The sequence below is a fragment of the Xenopus laevis genome, chromosome 8S (assembly GCF_017654675.1).
Source record: "Xenopus laevis strain J_2021 chromosome 8S, Xenopus_laevis_v10.1, whole genome shotgun sequence".
Classification (NCBI taxonomy): Eukaryota; Metazoa; Chordata; class Amphibia; order Anura; family Pipidae; genus Xenopus; species Xenopus laevis.
In genome coordinates this window covers 35,472,857-35,495,925 of record NC_054386.1, presented here as the reverse complement: position 1 = coordinate 35,495,925, position 23,069 = coordinate 35,472,857, and the positions used below count along the sequence as shown (strand labels likewise).

At 39.6% G+C, this 23,069-nt stretch overlaps 1 protein-coding gene across 2 annotated transcripts in view; it reads right to left on the bottom strand.

The window, feature by feature from the left end:
• Nucleotides 1–16,600, bottom strand: part of ak1.S (adenylate kinase 1 S homeolog) — a 38,046-nt gene extending 21,446 nt beyond the window's left edge. Inside the window, exons 1-8 of one of the 2 annotated variants that reach the window (XM_018231987.2) lie at nt 16,503–16,600; nt 11,350–11,527; nt 9,903–10,067; nt 9,639–9,811; nt 8,777–8,890; nt 8,494–8,685; nt 7,231–7,321; nt 5,836–5,915 (exon numbers count right to left, since the gene is read on the bottom strand). In XM_018231987.2, coding sequence (XP_018087476.2) covers nt 5,836–5,915; nt 7,231–7,321; nt 8,494–8,685; nt 8,777–8,890; nt 9,639–9,811; nt 9,903–10,067; nt 11,350–11,527; nt 16,503–16,562 — 1,053 coding nt within the window. In that variant the 5' untranslated portion in view covers nt 16,563–16,600. Of the gene's footprint in view, nt 1–556; nt 622–5,835; nt 5,916–7,230; nt 7,322–8,493; nt 8,686–8,776; nt 8,891–9,638; nt 9,812–9,902; nt 10,068–11,349; nt 11,528–16,502 lie in introns of those variants that run through there. The other variant, XM_018231986.2, reaches the window with a different exon arrangement.
• Nucleotides 16,601–23,069: the final 6,469 nt, after the last annotated feature.

The following is a 23,069-nucleotide window of genomic DNA, read 5'->3' as shown; positions in this document are numbered from 1 at the left end:
GGCCTAAATAGAAAGATGGATAATAGAAAATACCTATAACAATAAATGTATAGCCTTTCAGAGCATTTTGTTTTTAGATGGGGTCAGTGACCCCCATTTGAAAGCTGGAAAGACTCAGAAGAAGAAAGCAAATCATTAAAAAGCTATAAAATATAAATAATGCAGACCAAATTAAAAGTTGCATATAATAACATACTAAAAGTTAACTTAAAGGTGAACCACCCCTTTAATGTAGTGGCAGATATTTGAAGGCCACTGTCAGTTACCCCAAGTGACCAAACGTAAAGGACATTTACCCCTTGCAGAGCTCAATGGGATCCCGGCAGTCTCCTGTCCTAGCCAGTGTATGGAAATATAACAACAGGTGATAGACTTATAACATGCAAGCTCCACAGTAATAAATCCATCTCTTAGTCTGGCCATAACTATCATATAATGATGATAATGATATGATTATTAATTAATAAAAATCATTGAGATATGTTAGCACTGGTTCTAGTAAATAAAGCAGAGACAAACAACCCTCCCATAGCCTTGCATGTGCTGGCATACTGACCTGTCTTGTGCAGGGGCAGAGAGGATAGTGCTTAGTATCGTCTGTCAGCTGCCCTGCTTATTTCTGTCTCTATATATATATAGCTGACTAGTGCACTGCATGCTGGGTGTGGGATATCTCACCATATCAGAGCCTGTAAAGGACATCAGGCTGCTAAGATGTGAGCTGCATTTCAATGTGAGAGCAAAGGCAGGCAGGGAGGGGTAAGAGGTGCGGCAGTCGCACAACAAGGAAGCGCTGAATGACAGATAGGGAAATGATACAGGCAGCAGAGCCAAGTGGAATCACATTAACCCAGTAAAGCTACATATTACATATAGTGGCTGTCAATGTTCAAAAAAAGTTCAAAAATGTGTTAACCCCTGTTGCCCATGCATTCTGCACCAGTAAGCGTAAAGATTCTGTATCCCAAAATGTACTGTAAGAATGAGAATGTCACATGAGGGCAGCAAGTGGTAGCTAGTATTTATAGTAAGAACGCTACTTGATTGCTCTTTACAAGTACATTACAGGACATTATAGACAGGGGATGTTTTTTTCACATAGAAAATAGCCAGATGCCTCACTTTAGATTTGCGGAATTAAACTTTCATTTAGAAGGGGGAAATGGTTCTACTAATCACCCCCCCCCAGCTGCTCTCCTACCTCTGGGATGCAAAGAACATAGGCGGTGGGGTGGGGACTTGGTGTACAGTGCCCCTCCAAAGATTATTTTTGCAGTTGGTGCAGTGCAGACTTTCAGGTTAATGGCACATGGGCACCATGTGAGAGCGTGAGAGTCGATACAGGCACAGGCTTAGGAGATGCAGGGAGGCACCGGGATAGGCACTGGGACCCCCAAGCAGTTCGTTGACCGGAGCTCCAATTAATGGTTGGATTATGTCGTCCTAGCCATAGGAGGTCAAGGATGACTGACGTGGCTGGACAAACAATGATTAAGAATAAGATATTTACGAAATGCAACCAACCCCACAATGGTACTGTGGGGGAAGTTAATAGCCTGGGCGAGACTGGCCGACCATCAACAGCTTAAGCAGGACTGAAGGAAACGCACATTTCTCAAGGAAGGCAGCGTCAATAAAGTTCCCACTTGCCCCAGAGTCCAGAAGTGCTTGACAGGGAAATATCCTATCCAAAAAAATAATGATGCAGGCACGAAAATTCTAGACAAATTTTGCATTGGGAGTGGATCAATTTTGCCTAGGGAAGACTCATCTAGGCTGGAGCGTTTCCCTGGCACTTTGGTCTCACAGGACAGGTCTTGAGAAGATGGCCGCTCTGACCACAATACAAACAAAGTCCCAAAGATCTCCTATGCATCCTTTCTTCAGGAGATAGATGGATGGCGCCCAACTGCATGGGCTCTTCAGTTGAAGGACAAGGAAGTGGAGCATTCACTGGGGAAAGCAACAAGGGCATTATGGGCCAGCGGGTACGCACCTTCTGGGATGATCTTTTCCTCATCCGGGTATCAACACGGAAGACTAAAGAGATTAATTATTCGAATACAGTGTGCAGGTCTCTGGAGGCCAGTTCGTCTTTCAAATCTTCGTTCAGGCCCTGCTAAAAGGCTACAATCAAGGCATCATTGTTCCTGGAGACTTCAGCCGCCAATGTGCAGAAATAGATTGAAACATGGAAGTTCTTCATAAGACGAACAAAGGCATTGACCTTGCATCCTGGAGCATCAAAGAGCTCACGGAAGGTGGAAATAAAGGTAGAGCAATTATGACCAAGAGGTTCATCTTTCTCCAACAAAGGCAAAGCCCAGGCAAACACTTTCCCTTGTAGCAATGCTTTTATATATGCTACCTTAAATTTCAAACTAAACACAGCATTTTGGCTGTTTATGGAGCACCGGGGGTCACACCGATTCAATCATAAATCGCTTTGTAGTTGAATTGGACTGACCCTTGGTGCTCCACAATAACAGCCAAACTTTAATCTAGAGGTGGAAGAATATAATACTAGACCACTGGCATGTGGGTTAAGACAGGTTTATAACTAGTGGCTCAAGCCTCACAGGAGTTCCCCCACCCCAACACAAGAGAGGGCCCCTGTATCCCCAATTCTGTCTGGATTTACTGAGAGAGAGACCTCTTGCTTCACTTAAAGGAGCAATATTTTTTTGCCTATTATTTTAATTAAGAAATAATGTCTTTGATGAATTGTTTTGTTTTGGCAAGGGATGGCGCTCTTGTTTTTGCCAGTTCCACATTCATATATTCAGTGCTGCCACTCATACAGGCAGCTTTGTGATTAAAGCTTCATATACAGTCATATGAAAAAGTTTGGGAACCTCTCTTAATTCTTTGGAGTTTTGTTTATCATTGGCTGAGCTTTCAAAGTAGCAACTTACTTTTAATATATTACATGCCTTATGGAAACAGTAGTATTTCAGCAGTGACATAAGGTTTATTGGATTAACAGAAAATATGCAATATTCATCATAACAAAATTAGACAGGTGCATGAATTTGGTCACCCCAACAGAGATATTACATCAATACTTAGTTGAGCCTCTTTTTGCAAATGTAACAGCCTCTAGATGCCTCTTATAGCCTTTGATGAGTGTCTGGATTCTGGATGGCAGTATTTTTGACCATTCGTCCATACAAAATCTCTCCAGTTCAGTTAAATTTGATGGCTACCGAGCATGGACAGCCTGCTTCAAATCATCCCATAGATTTTTGATGATAGTAAAGCTGGGGGACTGTGACGGCCATTCCAGAATATTGTACTTCTCCCTCTGAATAAATGCCTTTGTAGATTTTGAAGTGTGTTTAGGGTCATTGTCTTGTTGGAATATCCAACCCCTGCGTAACTTCAACTTTGTGACTGATGCTTGAACATTATCCTGAAGAATTTGTTGATATTGGGTTGAATTCATCTGACCCTTGACTTTAACAAGGGCCCCAGTCCCTGAACTAGCCACACAGCCCCACGGCATGATGGGACCTCCACCAAATTTGACAGTAGGTAGCAGGTGTTTTTCTTGGAATGCGGTGTTCATCTTCCGCCATGCAAAGCACTTTTTGTTATGACCAAATAATGAAATTTTTGTCTCAGTCCAAAGCACTTTGTTCCAAAATGACTGTTGTTTGTCTAAATGAGCTTTTGCATACAACAAGCAACTGTTTGTGGCGAGAGTGCAGAAAGGGCTTCTTTCTCATCACCCTGCCATAGATGTTCTGTGTGCAAAATGCAGAACAATGTACAGATACACCATCTGCAGCAAGATGTTCTTGCAGGTCTTTTGAGGTGATCTTTGGGTTGTCACCACTATCACAATGCTCCGCATATGCCGCTCCTGTATTTTTCTTGCACTGGCCTAAGGGCTGCAACTAGGTGTAGACAGAAGAGGCATGTGCTTTAACCTTCCACACCAAGATCAGCAGCATTAAATGCCAAGTGGAGTAGGGAGTGGTGCTGAATGGCGAGTAGCGGGTCAGATGAGGCTGGGGGCTTGACTTGGTCCCCTTCTGTTTTTAGCCTGGCTCAGGCTGTACAGTTTACCCACTCAAGTTGACTGAGATGTGTAGTCTGAATACACCATTTGAATGCCTGGTTACACATCAAATTATTCATATTTTATCATCACAAGCTTTTGTAGAACAAACACACAATGAATCCCATTATTCCAATGATGTAACCGAGGACTGCGTGCAGTTTTTCTGAAGGTTACAGTAGGAGGACAAAGGCATACACGCACGACACATCAGTGTTAAGCCTCCGAGAGAAAAAAGAAACAGGCTGGAACAAAGCAGCAATCCTATCGAAGTTTCCAGCATTGATTGTACCACACCTACCTGCCATTTTACTTCAAGCTTTAGCATCAGCTGCCTTTTAGTTGTTTTAAACAGGGGTACATTATTTTTATAATAGAAAGGCTGGAAGCATGTAAAGTTCAACTTATTGTATTTATTTAATTTCACCATTTTAATGTTTCATGAAGAGAAAATAAGATATTTGAAATCTCTGCAGTGGTCTTTTTTTTAGCAACTTAATATTCTCTAATTGACTAATATACAGCTTACAGAAGGGTACAGTGTACTATAGTTCTCTTAATTTAATGGGCAATATACTGTGTGATTGAATTAAAGCTCTGTACATTCCAGTCTGATTGGCAAAACACTTCAAGAGACTGTGACCCATAGTGATAGTCTATGCATTTTGTCTGTGTATACAAGATATGAACCACAATGCAAGACTGGGTTGAATACCCGCTATTCCTATTGCATATTAATAGAACAGGCTTTCCCTAAAACATCTGCAGGGCACAGGGTACCATAGGGTAGGAAAGAGGCTTGTACATGTCTCTAATTTTAAGGTTAAAAAAATCCTTACATTTTCATTAAAATCAACATCTATGGATGCACTCAAAGCTAAGCTACTGTAGGCAGCTTTCAAGCAATTTGCTTTTTACACCAAGGTTGTACTTGATTGGGTCAAGCTTTGTCTATATTTCTGTATATATTACTTAATTCCCGCATGGCTTTACAGATGAGCTAGATTGAATTAAGTATATAAGAGGTATAAAGCTGATCTTGTAAATATGCTCTTTCTGCCTTTTTCATTTTGTTTTGTAGATACTTTGTGCCCCTGAGGAAGACCATTTGTGGTCGAAAAGCATAGGGCTAAATATTTTGACTCAATAAAACTTTGATTTTTATAAAGAGTGTGCTTTCCACATCTTTAAGTACTCATTTATTGGAGACCTATGAGTAGCCTCCTGTGGAATTAGCACCTCACAGTATTTTGAGTGTGCGTCTGCTAATTGCTCTATAGTTTGTGTATAATCAGTCAGACAAATCCAAGATTAACAGAACCAATTGCAACAGAAAGAAAAGCTAAACAACATGGTATGGTCTCTAGATGAAGTTACATTCACATAACAACATTCTTTTTATTAGGCTGATGCTACTATGTCCATTCATAAATGTTTAGATAATCACTTATTATCCCTATAGAATTTTTACTGTGCCTGTGACCCACATTGCATCATTTTAGTAACAGGTCCAGGAATTTTCAGGACAGCAAGTTCATAAGCCACAAATCTCACCCTAATAAACCGTAGAGCTTAGCTTTCAGGTATATCAAGAACAAACTCCTCAGCCTGCCCCAAACTCTTCAGTCTGATAGGCTGCATGAACCCTAATTTGCTTTTAAATGGGTCCAATCAGTAACACTGACAGATGTACATACATACATACTGTTTTGTGTGCAATTATTCAACTGGATATTGTTAACCCCTAGAGAAAAGTAAAGGAACGGTGTTACCTGTTGTGGTAATTCCACCTCTCTTTGCTGTCCTTTGGAGTCCTCAGAACAAGAGGCACGATAACTCTGCTGGAAGAACTCTGTGCAGTGTCACAGCGAGGAAGAAACCAGAACGAGTAAAGAGATGTAAATTAAAAGGAAGGAAATGAAAATGAAGGAACAAGATAAAAATACAGTAAGTGCTGCACAAAAACTCTCTGATGTAAATGAAAACATTATTATTAACAAGAATATATAACTGCAGCAGTCTAATTTCTCCAGAATCTGTGAACATTATAGGCAAATATTTTGTTACATCTGGGGCTCTAATTACACCAATATATCCAATATCTGTTTTTCCTCCTATGCACAAGTCAATTTCTTCTAAAGTTTCATCTCCACTGGAAGGTATACAGCACTGTTTCACCCTATGGGACAACTCAGTAACACTTGCTCAGGGGCATAAATACAGAGGAAGCAGACCCTGCGGCTGCAGGGGGGCCCAGGAGGTACAAGGGCCCCAATGAGGCCCTAAAGCATATACAATTGCAATAAATATTGGTCAACCTCTAGACATTTTGGGGGCCTGAAAAATAAATTGCTGTGGGCCCAGTAACATTTAGTTACACCACTGCACTTGCTTATAAATCCATTGGATGTTTTAGCATCAGTATTACTTTAATATGAATAGGCAGCCCATGAGTCCCCAGGCTATACTGTCAAAAATTATCCAGAGCAGTAAATTAACCCTACAGCGATAGGTTCCATGAGAAACACTTCACATTCAGCCTATCCGACTGAGCCTTCCCAGGACATTATTAATCCCTCTAATTTGCACATTACTCTTGCACTTTGCTTCTTACCAGAGCATTTTCAGGTAATTTGTCAATTTTACACCTGTAGTGGAGTTTCACTTTGAATAGCAGATAACAGATAAACAAATTAGTATACAATAGATGTAATACTAAGGGCCCTGACACACAGGTGATATATTTAAGAGATTGCTGCATGTTATTCCAAGATGAGGCATGTAATGTGGGGTGCTTCATCTCCTCGCAGAAGGGGAGATTACATTGGGTGATGAAGCAGCCTGTATATCAGAGCCTTTAGTATTCTAGTGGCCTAGGAGCTGATAAGCAGAGGTTAACACATGGCATTCATGGCTCTATACATATTTATAGGGCACCGACATAAAAAGTCTGAGTTACTAATAGCTCAGTGGGAAGGTAACTAAATAATCAAAATTTAAATTGCAACCTCGGTGGACTAGCATATTAGGTGAGTGTCGCTTGAACTCATATACTGGTCCTTTAACAGAATTTAATATGGGAGTTAAAATTTGACTGGGAAATTAGGATTGCTAAATGCATTTTTCCTCAGATCATTGTGTAGGTGGAAGCCATATTTACAACTTGCCTTGCATCCCCAGGCCATTTGGGAAGAGAAGCCCTTGCACAGCACAGCAAATGTCCTCAAATATGGAATCCTCTTCTCTGTCTGCATCAAACTAAGTACAATAAGAAAAAAACAGAAAGTTACATAGTGTGGGTGGGTAAAAAAGGATTTATGTATGCCTCTTATGTAAATTGTTAGTGACGAGATTTGTGGGTTGTCCGTGGTCTTCTGTACTATTTAGTCACTGTATGCTCTGTCACCAGAAGTCTTTCTGTAGCCTTCTGCACCAACACCTCAGGAGTCTCCTTATTAAGTCAAACTTTTTACACCTAGCCCCCTCTCGGTCGTTTGACCCACATAGTTAAATTAAGATGTTTATTAATAAGCAACTTGCTAGACATGCTACTTTTCTAGGAGCCAAACAACATTGTTTTGCCTGAGAGCAATAAAATATCAAAACAGAATGCTTAAACCTTGACAGTTTAACCAAAAACGTATGGAGATGTAGAACAGCCATTGGTTCAACATCCGTTATCCATTTAGAGCGCCAGCTAAACCGTGCAACTTATGTTTGACAATATTTGAAATGATTTTTTTTTTCAACTTGTAATCAAAATTTCTCTTAATAGAAATGTAAAACCTACAAATGTTAAGTTGGCCATTGACGCAAAGTTCCGATCGTACGAATCATGGATTCGTACGATTTTCGGACCATTTGTGTAGGACATCGGCTGATCTGTTCTTTTACTACTTTATTTGATCTGACTGGTAAGACTTAAATCTGAATGGTTAGTGGCAGGTCGGGAGATGGGGAAGTCCGATCGTACGATGATTTGTACGATCAGATCTTTGCATCTATGGCCAGCTTTACTCGTCGGTTTTTACACGGCTGTTCTAATGACTTTAAATCAACAGCACCATCTGCTGTTCATTTCAGGCAACTGGTCACCCCAGTCAGAAAATTAAATTGGTGAGAAAGGTGAATGTGCTGTGATATTGCTCTGCTTAGAAATGACCAGAGAAACATCAGATGGCTCTTCTCTGCACAACTTCATTTTCTGAGACATTTAACATGAATTTGCTTTGAGGGTTAACATTACCTTAATCCTACCCACTGAAATATCTTAGAGGAAGGAACTTCTGTCTGAGGCCTCTCAAAACTTTTTCTTTTAAATTTCCTTTTGCTGCAAGACATTTTCTTAAATAAGAGTTTTCATCTGCCCTGCCTTTTCCTATTCTGCTCTGGTGGTGGCCCAGATTCACCATTTTCTTATGAGTGCTCACCCTAGCAATACGTCCTTTATCCTGATAATACTTGACAATCAAGGGAAGGTTCTGTTTAAAGGTATCAAGTCTCCTGTCGATGGCATGAGCATTGTCATCTGGCCGGCCATGTTGAGCTGCTCGCCTCTCCAAACGCTGTCGCAGCCGTTGACTAGAGCAAGCCAGGAAAATGACCAGGTCTGGTGATCCAATCTTAAAGGAATCCAAAATCACCACTTAAATGTGCAAAAGATTTCCACTTTTTAGCATTACAAAATATTTAGCCCTAATGCAACTTTTCTACCTGCTCCTCAAAAGTAAAGGCTTGTCCAATATCCCTTGGGAAGCCGTCAACTATGAAACCAGCTGCATCCTGATGATTGATGAACTGTTGTTTCAACTCTTCAATTGTTGTCTCCTGGAAAGAAAGAAGGGCAAAAAAATGAAAAAGAAAGCAGGTTGATGAATACAAAGAATACCTCTAACCATTGTCTAAACTGGAATTTAATGGGATAAAGTGATATGGTTGAAGCTCATGTCATGCCATTTCCTTTTGATGATGATGCTACTGTATTTCTGCTGCTGGCTGTCACCTACAACAGTTCCTTAGAGAAGCAAAATGAATGTATTCTATTGTCGAAATGTTTATCCCATGCCATATTTCCTTGGATTGTTGGCACTTCAAAAAAATGCATGGCAACTTTTTAGATGTAGACATCACAACACAACAGCAAAACTGAAATTGATGTTGAACAGAAATACTTGGGCAGGGCCTGCATTTGTTCTTGGTAGAACACTTTATAACCTACAGTAAATAAAGAATAAAGAACCTTCTTTGCACTAAAAAGCTATGAACATTTTGTCATCTGAATAGAATAGATGGAAGCCGTTTAACTTTTTGCCAGTGAATCATATGGAATTAAATTAATTCAGTTCATAAAAATTACTACTAGAATTAGGGGTTAGAAGAAAAACAAGAGGCAATATGGATATATTTAATAAAAGCAGCTAAGACCTAAGACCTGTTTTCTCCAGAAACTACCATCTGTGGAATTTACAAAATGCCTAAAGACTTACTGAGCTAATGTTTGTTACACATATTGCGACAATGGATTTTAATGAGGATTCAAGTTGTATTTCACAAACCAGCAAAGTAAGTTGAGTACCGGAGGAGCAAGATCTCCCTTGGAGATGATCTGTGCTATTAACTCCCATTTGCGGTCGCTACTGGCATGATGTATCAGTTGTTTGCGCAGGATCTCGCCAACAGAAACACAGATGAAGCCAAAGTGGGAAGCCATCTTTGTACTCTGTGTTCCCTTGCCACTGCCAGGACCACCTGAAAGATATAAAAATAGAAATTTACCTGTAACTTATCCAGAGGTGAATAGTAGCCAAAATATACCTTCAGATCGCATACTCCAACTCACCTATAACAAAGATGATTTTGGGTCTCTCCCTGTTTGGGTCAAATACATCATATTCTTGGATGAGACCAGAAGATTCTGTCATGTCTGAATCACTATCAATTGAAAACTGTGACTGGATGGGGGGCAGACGTTCATAGCGTCGCATCTGTGGAGCAGGGAGGCCTTCTGAATGAAGGAGAGATGTTCTGTTATAATGTTATATAAAAGTATTGTTTTTACTCAAATTTATTTGGTCTGGGTATAAGGCACAGGTATTCAGACTATGGGACTGAGCTCTTTACGGAATAGCATGTACATGACAGTCAACATAGTAGGAGATTTTTATCTGAAGGCTTATTAACTGAATGCTTCTAGAAATGTCACTGCATTTAAGGGGTACCCTGCAGAATAAGTTGAACCAAGAAGAGAAAGCAGGCAAATAAGAGAGGAAAAGTGAGAAGGAACAAATCGCACAAAACAGAATAATAAAAAGAAGGAAGAATAAAAAACAAAAGTGCAGAAAGGTGAAAGAAAATGTACGGTGGAGTAGGAAGTAAAGATAGAATATGGGAGCAGGATAGAAAAGGGATAAGAAAAAGAAAAATGAAGAAAGTAAAATTGTTGGAATAAGTATAGAATGGATTAAAGGATTTAGGAACTATGGTAAAAAAGGATGAATGGAAGAAGCATTAAAAAAGAATAAAAGAGAAGATAACGAAGAGTAAAAGAAAGATAGAGGAAAGGGTATAGGTTATGGGAAGAAATAGTAGAAGGAATGGCCGATAAAAGATGGTGTGGAAGAATTAATATGGGATAAAAGTTGAAGGATCAAATATAGAAAAAAAGAATAGATTATGCAAATAGAAGGAATAGAAGATTGAAAGGTGACTCAAGTAGAGAAGGGGGGAGTAGAAGCAATGAAATGTGGAACAGTAAAACGTAATGTGGAAGGATGGTATGTATATATGTGTATATATTTATATGTATGTCATAGTATAAGGAAGTGAATGAAGACTGAACTGGTAAATTAATAAGAAAATGAAGAGTGAAAGAATTTTGAGGAAGGAGGAAACAATATGGAACATGTGAAATAATAGGGCCAGAAGGCAAGAATAATGGAAAATGGATAAACAGGAATCTCGCTGGGGCTGTTAAATTTTCAAATTTAACTGAGAGAAACTATGATTAAACAGATTACGTGAAAAGTAGAAGGAACAGGCATGGACTGAGAAAGGAAGGACAGATAAATACCTACTGCAAAAGAAGAAATAAGAAGAAAACATTAAAATGGCAGAAAGATGAACTAATCAGTCAACTTAACTTTTGCCATTGTTATCAAGTAAGAAAAAAACATAACTATGGAAAACAAAAATCATGAATGGAAATTGAGTGAAATGAAGTAGAAAAAAGAGGAACTGTGATAGAACCTAGACAGATCCCCAAGCCCAAATGCTTATTCCCCCCGCACCTGTCCTGTGTGGTGTCTTCTTTCCCTGCCCTCCATTGATGGGAGGTAAATTGCGGCTTAGGAAAGTGTCCCACTGAACCTTTTCTGGCCCTCCCATATCCCGGACCCTCTGCAGACACAGTTCCATATAGCTGATGGGGTCTTCTGGCCTGTAATACATGAGTCCGGTCAACAGACTCTGTAGAAACAGAAAAGTGTCAACCAGTTAATGAAAATAGCCATCATGGTCCTATGTTCAGCATTACTATTAAAAAGGTTTATGAACGGCTCACACACAGTACATACATTTACAGTTATAGACAGACTGACAGACAGGATCTCTTTTCTGATAATCTCCAGCACATAACTACAAGCCCTGAAACCCTGAAACTGTTGTTTGTATGCTGCTGCAAAACACTCCCTGCTGCACAACAATTGGATCACACAGAGGACTGCATTTTTCTTGATTCTTTTAACTGATGATATCTTAATGCACCCACACAGAAGCTGCTCTGGAAAAGCAAATCCAATACATCAATCTGTTTGAACAAGAAAGGCTGAATTGGCAGCCAGTATTTACAGACTGCAAGCTCTTAATAGCAGGGATTCACTGTTCCCTAATACCTGTATACAGGGCGACATAAGGTTATAAATTCTGTAAACAATAAAGATTTACCCCTGCTGTGATTTCCATACAGCTAGCCTTAGTCTGTTTTCTTTAGAGGTATAGTAATGTAGCCTCAAGATCACATCCCGGGGTTGTCGTAGTTGTTGGGCTGTGCTGGTTAGGGCTTGTGTGCTCTGTCTAAGCAGCACTCCTCAGTTGGCAGGTTGGGGACTAATTGCTGGAAGAGTGTCATCAGGTATGGACTTAAATCTGATTGTCCTACCTCCTCGGGTATCCCTCTAATTCTGAGGTTTTGTCTTCGGTCCCTGTTCTTAGTGTCCTCCTGTTGATACTGGAGGTGCTGGAGTTCTTGCGGGAGGGACTTGTTTTCTTTCTCAAGGAGGGAGAGATGTTGTGTGATATTGTCCACAGTGGATTCCAAGTGCTCCGTGCGCTCAACTTTATTTCGGACCCGCTCACATAGTTCTTTAATGGAGTCCCGAATTGTAGGCTTAAGTCTATCATGTTATTGTGAGAGCTGTGTTTCTAGACTCTCCTCCATGACTGGGATCAGCAGGACGATGTTGTAGGATGCAGCGTGGAGTCTTCTGTAGGTGGCATCATGGTGGCCATCCTGGTTGCCTGCGCGCAAGCGCCCCCCATTTTTCACCTTCTTAAGTGGCTCTGGGGGGGGGGGGGTTGCTGACTCTCTAAACTGTCCAAATTGATACATTTCGGTGATACATTTCTTTTCTTTGTCCCTCCTGAGCAAGGTCCCAGAGTTTGATTAAATGCAGATGTAAGAATTGATACAATAGTTGCTAATATTCCACAGATGCTGCTGAAAAATGTATCAACTAAGGGGCACATTTACTATTGGTCGAATATCGAGGTTAAAATCCTTCGACTTCGAATATCAAAGTAGAAGGATTCAGTGCAATTCGATCGAAGGAATAATCGTTCGATCAAACGATTAAATCCTTCAAAACAAACAATTTGAAGGATTTTAATCCATCGATCGAATGATTTTCCTTCGATCCCAAATTGGCTAGAAACCGTTCGATTCGAAGTCGTAGTCGAAGGTCGAAGTAGCGAATTCGATGGTCGAAGTAGCCAAAAAAAACCTTCAAAATTCTAAGTATTTTTCATTCTAGTCCTTCACTCAAGCTAAGTAAATGTGCCCCTTAATGTTGCAAAATTGGAACAGTTTAGAATCTGAATTACTGAGCTGCCAGACACAAACACCAGAGACAGGGACATTCAACTTTAAACTTCGATTTTGGAAAAACTGTAAAAAATAAAAAATGGAAAGCAATTGAAAAAAGTATTTATTACTGGAGAACAATCTGAAAACAACTCAAGAGAAAGCTTCACCATGAATTATTTACCTTACTTTTATACCTATTTCTATTGGATGTTTTAAAAAGCTATCTGTAAACCAAAGACAAATTGTCTAAGAATATCACTGTCTATGTGATACAAAATTTTAATTTAAAGTTAAAGTACCACCATAAAGTAAAACGGAAGGACAAAGCAAGCATTTCCCCACAACTACGACTCCCACAACCACCCATAAACATCAGGAAAATGTCGCTTTACTGTATTATGGGATTACGCTGTTTTGTCTCTTCAACAATCTACATGCATCAGGGGCATTTTCTGGGCTTTTGAAAATTTGACCACCTAATGTTCACAGTGGCCAGGGTATGGCTAACCAGTTCTTCCGGGGCACAAGGGACATGGTAAAACATTTAGATGTTGCAGGCAAAGGTGTAACTAGAATATTCATGTTCTCTATCAAGGTGAAATTGCTCTGAAAAAGTATTTCCCTATACCCTTTGTGAATATGCATTTGCAGGTACCATGGAGAGCTTATTTATATGGGATTGATGTGCTGGTTCTGAGTGGGTGGCACAGCTTTTATGACTATTATATTTCTTTTTTCCTCTCTTTGCGCTGATATGTTTATAACCGCTCACGTTCATATCCCGCAGTGTTATACAATGCCCTTACAACAGGCAGCCGTGAGCATCTTTCTGCTCTGCATTACAGGAATCTAACAGAAAAGAACAAGTGAGATTTGATTTCTTAGCAAGAGAGAATTCTACTTTTGGAAAATAATATTTTAAATACAGTAGAACCCCCATTTTACATTTTTCAGGGAACCAGAAAAAAAATTATGTAAAATCCAGGAAAATGTAAAATCAGGGAAATGTATTATGCATAATATACAGGTGGGACCACAAAATAACAATGTAAAATAAGGGAAAACTTAAAATCAGGGGATGTAAAATGGGGGTTCTACTGCATATCAAAGGGGAAATTTCCACCTTAGAAATAACATTGAGTCTTACAGACTAAAGGTGCCATTCATGCCTAGATTTGGTCAGGGGCTTTGGGAGATTTCAACTATACTGCCCTACCATGTTGTGAGCATGTGTGGCACTTTGGGGAATCACCATTTTTTACCCACAATGCAGTATTTCTTCCCAGGATTTCACTGTAAATACTGCTGCATTAATAAAGCCACAAAAATAAATGTAGGGAAATGCCCTACTCCAAACTCTCATAATACCACTTTCACTTTTAGATGATATTATATTATGAAACCACATGTATGTGTGATATGAAAGCCCGATTACTAGGGCACCTATAATTTACTTGAAATTATACATAGATTGCGTCTGTTCCCTTTTAAATTTCATAGGCACATATTTTTTTTTTTTTAAACTATTTATGTAATTTGTGCCCAAGTGCATCTATTCAGCTTGGCAGAATGAGATCACAGGCAAAGTGGCCAGGGCTAAGTGTGTGTTCTGGTTTTTATCATGCTAATAGCCCGTGTATCTTAAGTGCCCTCCATCCATCAGCCAGGCTTCCAATAAAATTGGGGAGGGGGTTGAATTAGATTATGGCACCTAATTATCTACTCTGCAGGATGTAAGCAAGATTTTCTCATTACTAATATCATCAACGCCTTCTTTGAATGGCTTTTATTTCATTTACTTTGTTGGCTGAGTGATATGTGGCATTATAGTAGTACAGGTATTGGATCTCTTACCTGGAAACCCAATAAGTAGAAAACTCATCTCCCATAGATTTTGTTTAATAATTCACATTTTTACTGCTTTCTCTTTTTTTATCTATTATAATAAAACAGTAGCTTGTACTTGACTCTAACTAAGCATCGTGAATCCATGTTATAGGTAAAACTATTCTATTGCTTTATTTAATGTTTAAATTATTATTGGTGTTACTTGTGGAAGTAGGAGGCACAGAAACAGAAGATTAGGTTTTCCCACTGAAGCTACATAATATCAGCATACATACAAAGCAGATCATTTCACCTAACTTTTTGGGGAAGTATGAAAAAGGTTATTGCTATGGAGGGTGTGCCATATTTGGCTGTAATATACTAGGTGATGATATTCTATTCCAAAGCTACTTAAAGGGGTGGTTCACTTTTAGTATGAAGTAGAGGATAATAGTCACTGACAATGACAATTTGCAATTGGTTTGCATTTTTTATCATTTGTGTTTTTTTGAGTTGTTTAACTTTTTATTCAGTAGCTCTCCAGTTTGCAGTTTCAGCACTCTGGTTGCTAGGGTCTAAATTACCCTAGCAACATGCACTGATTTGAATAAAAGACTGGAATATGAATAGGAAAGGCCTGAGTAATAAAAGGTAGTAATAACAATAAGTTTGTACCCTTACAGAGCATTTGGTTTTTTTTTAGATTTAGTCAGTGACCACTGGAGAGCTGCTGAATAAAAAGCTACAGTAAATAACTCAAACCAGAAATAATAAAAAAAATTAAAACCAATTGCAAATTGTCTCTGCATATCACTGTCTACAACATCATACTAAAAGTTAATTTAAAGGTGATCAGCTCCTTCAAGAGTCTTTTCTAACAGAGAGAGAGAGAGAGAGAGAGAGAGAGAGTATATTGTGTACATTTCAGTACAAAATGCTGTAAAGCAAACTCTTTTGTTATATAAACCTAAACACAGAGAATGGGTAAACAGTTAAATGATGATGGGCAAGACGCATTCATGGATCAATGCAGGAACAAAACGCAGCAGAGTCAATCTAATCACTGCTGATTAGATCTAATGAGAGATCAATGTAATTACTGCTATTTATCTACAACTCACCGAACCCCCCTCCCTCCAATGCTGGATATATCTATATATATATATATAAATCAATACTGACTACAAATGGCAGTGATAGGTGACACATACACTAAGAGCTGCTGATAGATGGAGGTGTGTGTGTGTGTGTCGGTCGATGAGATTGATGGATTGGAGATAGGTAGGATAGATGGCTGGACATAAAGGTGGAATGGGTGTATTAGGGAATATGGATAGAATGTATGGATAACAGAAACATGAGAGAGAGAAAGAGAGTGGGATTGACAGAATGAGTTATCGATAGATAGTGAGTGTCCGATACAAGCAAGCACTGTGATACTAGTGTATACTGATGCAGATTGCAGTTGACAGGGACAGGCACACGTCAATCGCACAAACAAACAGGAGACTAATAGACACACAGCTCATGTACCTCAAAAAGCCTGGGGATGTGCCTGTCCGTCAGGTAATCCTTAGCCTGGCTGCTGTTCATACTGCGACTCCGGCCAGTCCCTGGTCTCTCACTCTTCAGTCCCCCACTGTGAGTCACTGTCTCTCTCTCTGCTGCCTCCCCTTCTGCTGCTGCTGTCGCCTCTCCCTCACTCTACCCCTTAAGTGCCTGTTCTTAAACCCGCAGGCTTTCCTACTGCTTACACACTGCCAGCTGCAGCATATGCACCCCCCTAGCGGCGGAAACAGAAAGGGGGGTACTGGTGGGGGGGGGCATAGCAAATAGTTTGCCTTATCCCTAGTAGTTCTATGGTAGCAGGTATCTTATGTAAGGATACAGTACTTGCTTTTATACTGTAGCTTGGTGCATGTTTCATATAACCACTTCCTTTATTCCCAGCACTAATAGTTAGCACGGTGTCCAACCTGCAGCCCTTCTGCTAGTTGGTCTGCACATTTCACTACCAATATATAAAAAATAGACCACTCTTTCTCCATAGAGATTATATTTAAACTCCATCTTTTATTTCAGGACAATAAAAACAATGGGTCAGAGAAGCAACAGGAACCAAGTCACTACCTCTCAGCATTAGATAGATATAGATATATATAGATATAGATATAGATACTGTATATATATAATACACAAAAGCCATGAATATCTTGTAAATTATATCCTTGATGTCATGACTCGTATTATAATAAATGAAGTACCCCAGTTGCAACATATGAGGATATTAGAAGTTACCTCGGAGTTCCATGACCTTATCCGCTATATAGATCTGGAGCTGCACGGACTGACACTGGCGGAATATCACAGAAAGCAGTGGATTCCGAGAGGCTTAAGGGTGAGTTTACGCCCAACGCTATTTGCTAATGTTGACGACTATAGTGCACGCTTTGCCCAGATACTGAATAAATGCTCTGCCGATATTATGGTATTGACACTTGAATATATTAAGAAAGAGCTCACCACGGTACAGATGGACATTACTAGATTGGAGGAGGAGGTAAAGAGGGGAGGTACGGAGGAGGATTTCACTACATTGAAAGAGCAATTAAGTGAAAAACTAGACTGCTATCGGAAGGAGAGAGAAAAACAAAAAAGATCAAAGTTTGATAGGGATGCCCTTGATTACAAGGGCGGGTTTAAAACTGGGAAGCTGGAGGCAAAAAAAAGTATGCATATACGTCCACGCCCAGATAGTCAACACCCACACTTTAAGCATAGGGAATCCAAGGCCACCCCAATAAATAATGAAATGCCAGTGACCACACGTTTTTTAGTCTGAGATGTGGGAGAAAATACAGGAGGAGAGAGACACGAATAGGTGGCAACAGACACAGGAGGGGGGACAAAGCGTCTGCAATGGGGATGCACCAAGAAAGTGATCAGCAAATAACCTACAATCTTTCTACCAAAAAATTAACTGCCACAGAGGAATCCGTGTTATCAAAAGGTTTACATTTTTGTCCTGATACTGATCCAGATTTTTTTCAATTGGACATTGATCTTTATTATTTTTTTCGATCTTTGAGATTAAAAGTACATTTTGCTGCAAATCCTAATATAGTTTTTGAATTAACTGATGTGGAAACTTTGGACATTACGACTTAAGCTGGCCATAGACGCAAAGATCCGATTCGTACGATTTTCGGACCATGTGTGGAGAGTCCCGACATTTTTCGTCCGTCGGAGATCGGTCGTTTGGTCGATCGGACAGGTTAGAAAATTTCTGTCGCATGCCGATAATATCTCTGCGTGTATTGCCGATCGTACGATTTTCAGTGGGAGACTGTCACTAGTGTTGTCAGACATAAGTATCGTACGATTGCTGTCAGGGGCAGAACATTGGGTGATCTGTTCTTATTTGATCGGAATGGTAAAGACTTTGATCTGAATGGTTAGTGGAGGGTCGGGACTCGGGAGATGGGAAAGTCCGATCATACGTTGATTCGTACGATCGGATATTTGCATCTATGGCCAGCTTTAGGGCTTGTATAATAAAAGTAACTATGTTCCTCCCACCATCTATTCAGCAGTTGAAACCTATATTCAGAATATACAAAAAAAGATTGGGGGGATGGATAAATTGGGGGATCCCAATTTTAATAAAGCTCTCAATATTACGAAAGAACAAAGGCAGGCCCTAAATGACTTAAGATTGAAATCAGATATAACTATAAAGCCCTCTGATAAAGGGGGAGCTATAGTTATACTGGATACCTCCTATTATATTGCGGAAATTGAGGCATAATTAGCAGATCTAGAGGTATACCAATTATTAAAAAATAATTGGTATGTATCGCGATGTGGAGTTCACCAGACATTGTCTGGCGTGGTGGCGCTACATCGACGATATTTTTGTGTTATGGGGGACGACATGAAGTCGCTATAGCGGTTCCACAAAAATTATGATAATATACATCCTTCCATTTCTTTCACATTAACTGTCAGTACAGAACGGTTTAAATTTTTGGATGTATTGGTATACAGAAATATTGAAGGAGGTATCGATACCGGTCCTCGATTTACACGAAGCCCACTGGCCGAAATCAAATTCTGCATTATCGGAGTAACTATCCGAAACATATTAAAAAGGGATACATATTAGCCAGCTAGCAAGGGTAAATAGAATTGTTAGTGATAAACAGGAGAGTGAGCGACAGAAGGAATTTATGTGTCAAATATTCCATAAAAGGGGCTACCCAGAATATGTATTGAAACAAGCAAAAAACAGGGTAAAAAACATGATAGACCTAAACTAAAAAATAAAAACCAACTAATTCCTTTTGTATATAGTAGAGAATCAGATGGCACACACTCTGGCGAATGTGCAAAAAACTTGTAATTTATTGAGATCTCCGTAAACTACAAGTTTTTTGCACATTTGCCAGAGTGTGTGCCATCTGATTTTCTACTATACACGGATTACTGAAACCAAGGTTTGCAGCAGGGTTTCCAGATTAAGCACCACCCAAATACACGCACAGGTTTTGCATTACCACTGATTGAATTCACAATTTAATAGCTGACAATCTTACGACGGCACTGGTATGTTTTACAGAGAGCATATCCCCATATTTGGGAATTTACAACGCTCCCACTACAATTCTATTGAAGGGATAGGACCATTGGTAGTATGGTAACTACATCTATACTTAAGAAAGAGCAGAAACAAAGGGATACATTTTTGGATTTGTGGACTTCCGGGATGTATACTTGTACTGGTTGTGCAAAATGCTGCAATGTGATTAAGGGTAAGGAATAGTGATGGGCGAATTTGCGCCGTTTCGCCGAAAAATTCGCGAAATTCGCGAAACGGCGAAAAATCACTATATGGCCGCTGATCATGTCAGTCGAGTACTGAAATCTTTGCTTTATTACAGGAAGAATTAGACTGACATGATCAGCGGCCATATAGTGACTCTGTAACTGATGTGGAGCATCGACTCCCTCCCACAAAAAGCCCTGAATGATTGGTTGCTATGGACTGGGAACATGGCAACCGAGTACAAAACCACCTGGAACCAGCACCTCGAACTACACGGATGATATGGCAAAAGTGGGCATATACAGCATTATCCTGAATATGATGGCTGGCCATGACACGTCCCCATCTAGAACACAGGGACCATCCACTTGCAATATATCCTCGACCCGTTCGTGCACCGAGATGACAACCGTGAGACGCATAGGCGGTGCCAGGGGCAACCTATTCCCTGAACATGCACAGAATATTGCACGCAGCACCGACGAAGTGAGCAGCCTTCTAAGAGGAAGCGGCATTGAGTGTGCGGCTGTACTGACAGAGCCGCAGCACATGCGGATCTCGGCGATCGGTAAGCAAGCCATGGAATATGTAGCCGCCATTATGCAGAGGTCCAGATGCTCCGCAGAGAGCCGGTAACGTCGCGCTTCTACATGTAACTGTACTGCTATTATGCTATGTGATTGGCCGTATATTGGGTTTTCTTCTCCAAAAGCGCACACAAGGATTGAGTCTATTGCGCTTCAGGTTATTAGACTTTTTATTGTAAATGGACACTTTTTTGCCTACAACAGTAACAGATTGTTTACATTTGTTTATTGCCTGTAATTGACACTATTGTATCTTTATTATGTATTGCTTTTCATTCACTTGAACTACTAACTACACAGTGGAATTTCCCCACACTTGATGTTCTGTCTGCACAGTGGAATTTCCCCACACACGTCAGCTGACGTCACTACCCCTAATTTCCCGCCATTTTGGGTTTAAAAGGTTGATGAATGTTTGTATTAGCACTTTGAGAAAGGCTTGAGTGCAAGCCGAAACGTTAGTTACTTCTACTGAAATAAACACCATTTTTGATTTTGATAAGTCCTGTGAGTGCGAGCTTCTTCACTTCTCTATATATATATATATATATATATATATATATATATATATATATATATATATATATATATATATTTATATATATCTTATATGCTGCCCTTTTACTCACTATATATTCAACCTTCTGTTAACCATGGAGACTTCAATATGTATGGGCCCTAGGCCAGTACCCGCATTTGCACCCTCCTAAAGGGGTTGCATTTTTGTATGATGGTATAGAGCAGGGGTAGGCAACCCGCGGCTCAGGAGCCTCATGCGGCTCTTTATCCTGCTTTCTGCGGCTCAGTCACGTTTATACAGCCCTTGCACCTGCTGGCGGTTCTCGAGTGTGCTACTGCAGTAAGCTAATGATCAGCGTACCATGGTTGCACACCCAGGAAGCCAGCAGCAGGTGCGAGGGCTGTATAGACATCCCAGGAGTGACAGGCAAGACCAAGCTGCAGCAAGATGATTCATCATTGTCCTTACCTAGGTCACACCTCAAGACAAGAGAGGGAAGATCAGCACGGAGCTTCAGAAACCGAAGTCACATTAAACAGATGAGAACACTAGCATTTAATAGGGCTCTTAAGTGTTTAACTTATTTCAAAGTAGGCCTACACATATGCACTTCTGTTTGTTGTATTCTGTTGTTGTAACGGTTAAAATTAAAAAAAGGTTTAAACTTTTAAACGTTTATAAGCAATGTTATGTTTTGCGGCTCCAGACTATTTTTCTTTAGTGGAAGAGGGGGCAAAATGACTCTTTTGATAGTAAAGGTTGCTGACCCCTGGTATAGAGGGATATTCTCAGACAATTTGCAGTTGGTTTTCATTTTTTATTTGTTGTTTTTGTGTTATTTAGCTTTTTATTCAGCAGCTCTCCAGTTTGCAATGTCGGCAATCTGGTTACGAGGGTCCAAATTACCCTAGAAAACATGCACTGATTTGAATAAGAGACTGGAATATGAAAAAGAGAGATGCTTGAATAGAAAGATGAGTAATAAAATGTATCAATATTCATACAACAATATCAATACATTTCTAGCCTTATAGAGATGGGATTGGTGACCCCTATTTAAAAGTTGAAAAGCATCAGAAGAAATAATAATTCAAAAAACGATAAAAATAAAGAAAGAAAGAAAAAATATAGGCCAATTGAAAAATTGCTTCAAATTAGCCATTCTATAACATACAAAAAGTTAACTTAAAGGTGGGCTACCCCTTTAAGACAACCTACTATTTGGGAAATCCTTAATCTAGTGCCACAAACCTCCATTAGTATTTTAGTTCTCTGTAGTAGGAAAGTCATCCTAAGCCTATTGCATGAAGGAGTCACTGTGACCTATTATCCATATGAAATAAGAAGAAGAAGTCTTGTGCTGTCCCAGTAGTTAAAAATTGTTATGTATATATAGTGAATAAAGTACCCCCTCTTGTAAAATATAAGGATATTATAAGTTACCGAGGAGTTTCATGACCATATAAAAACACGAGGCCGAAGGCCGAGTGTTTTTATACAGGACATGGAACTCCGAGGTAACTTCTAATATCCTCATATTTTACAAGAGGGGGTACTTTATTTATTATAATACACAAATTTCAGTGAGTCATGTGACAGAAATTACATCACTACTCACCGTTTATAACTGATGACATCACTACTCACCGTTTATAAGGATATAATTTACAAGATATTCATGGCTTTTGTGTATTATATGGATATATATGTATGTCAATGCTTATATGCTTACCCATTATTATGCTGCATGTGAGGCAACCCTCATGATGTAGGATACCTTCAGTGACCCAGGAGGTGTTTTATTCATATTTCGATACCCATTTGTTGAACTGGAGGCAATTATTTTGTTGATATTGTTTTATAAATAATTACCTGGCTTCCCCAGCTCTCAAACAGATAGTAAAACAGTGTTTGCATTTTTGACCAAGCCAGGAATCCTATCTCATCCCTACAAGAGCTTTACTAACTTTTATTTTACATGTGAAAAAAAGAGAGGCTTCAATTTACAACCAAATGTTTGCTAACTTTCAGTTTTCTTCTTATTGGTTGTAGTTAATTTAGTTGGCCATGGGAGGGAGCTCTTCTACTGCAAAATAATACTGCTTAGTAGAAAATGAGTAATTGTAAGCAAGTTTCTAGTGTACAGTAATTACATACAAGATCAAGCT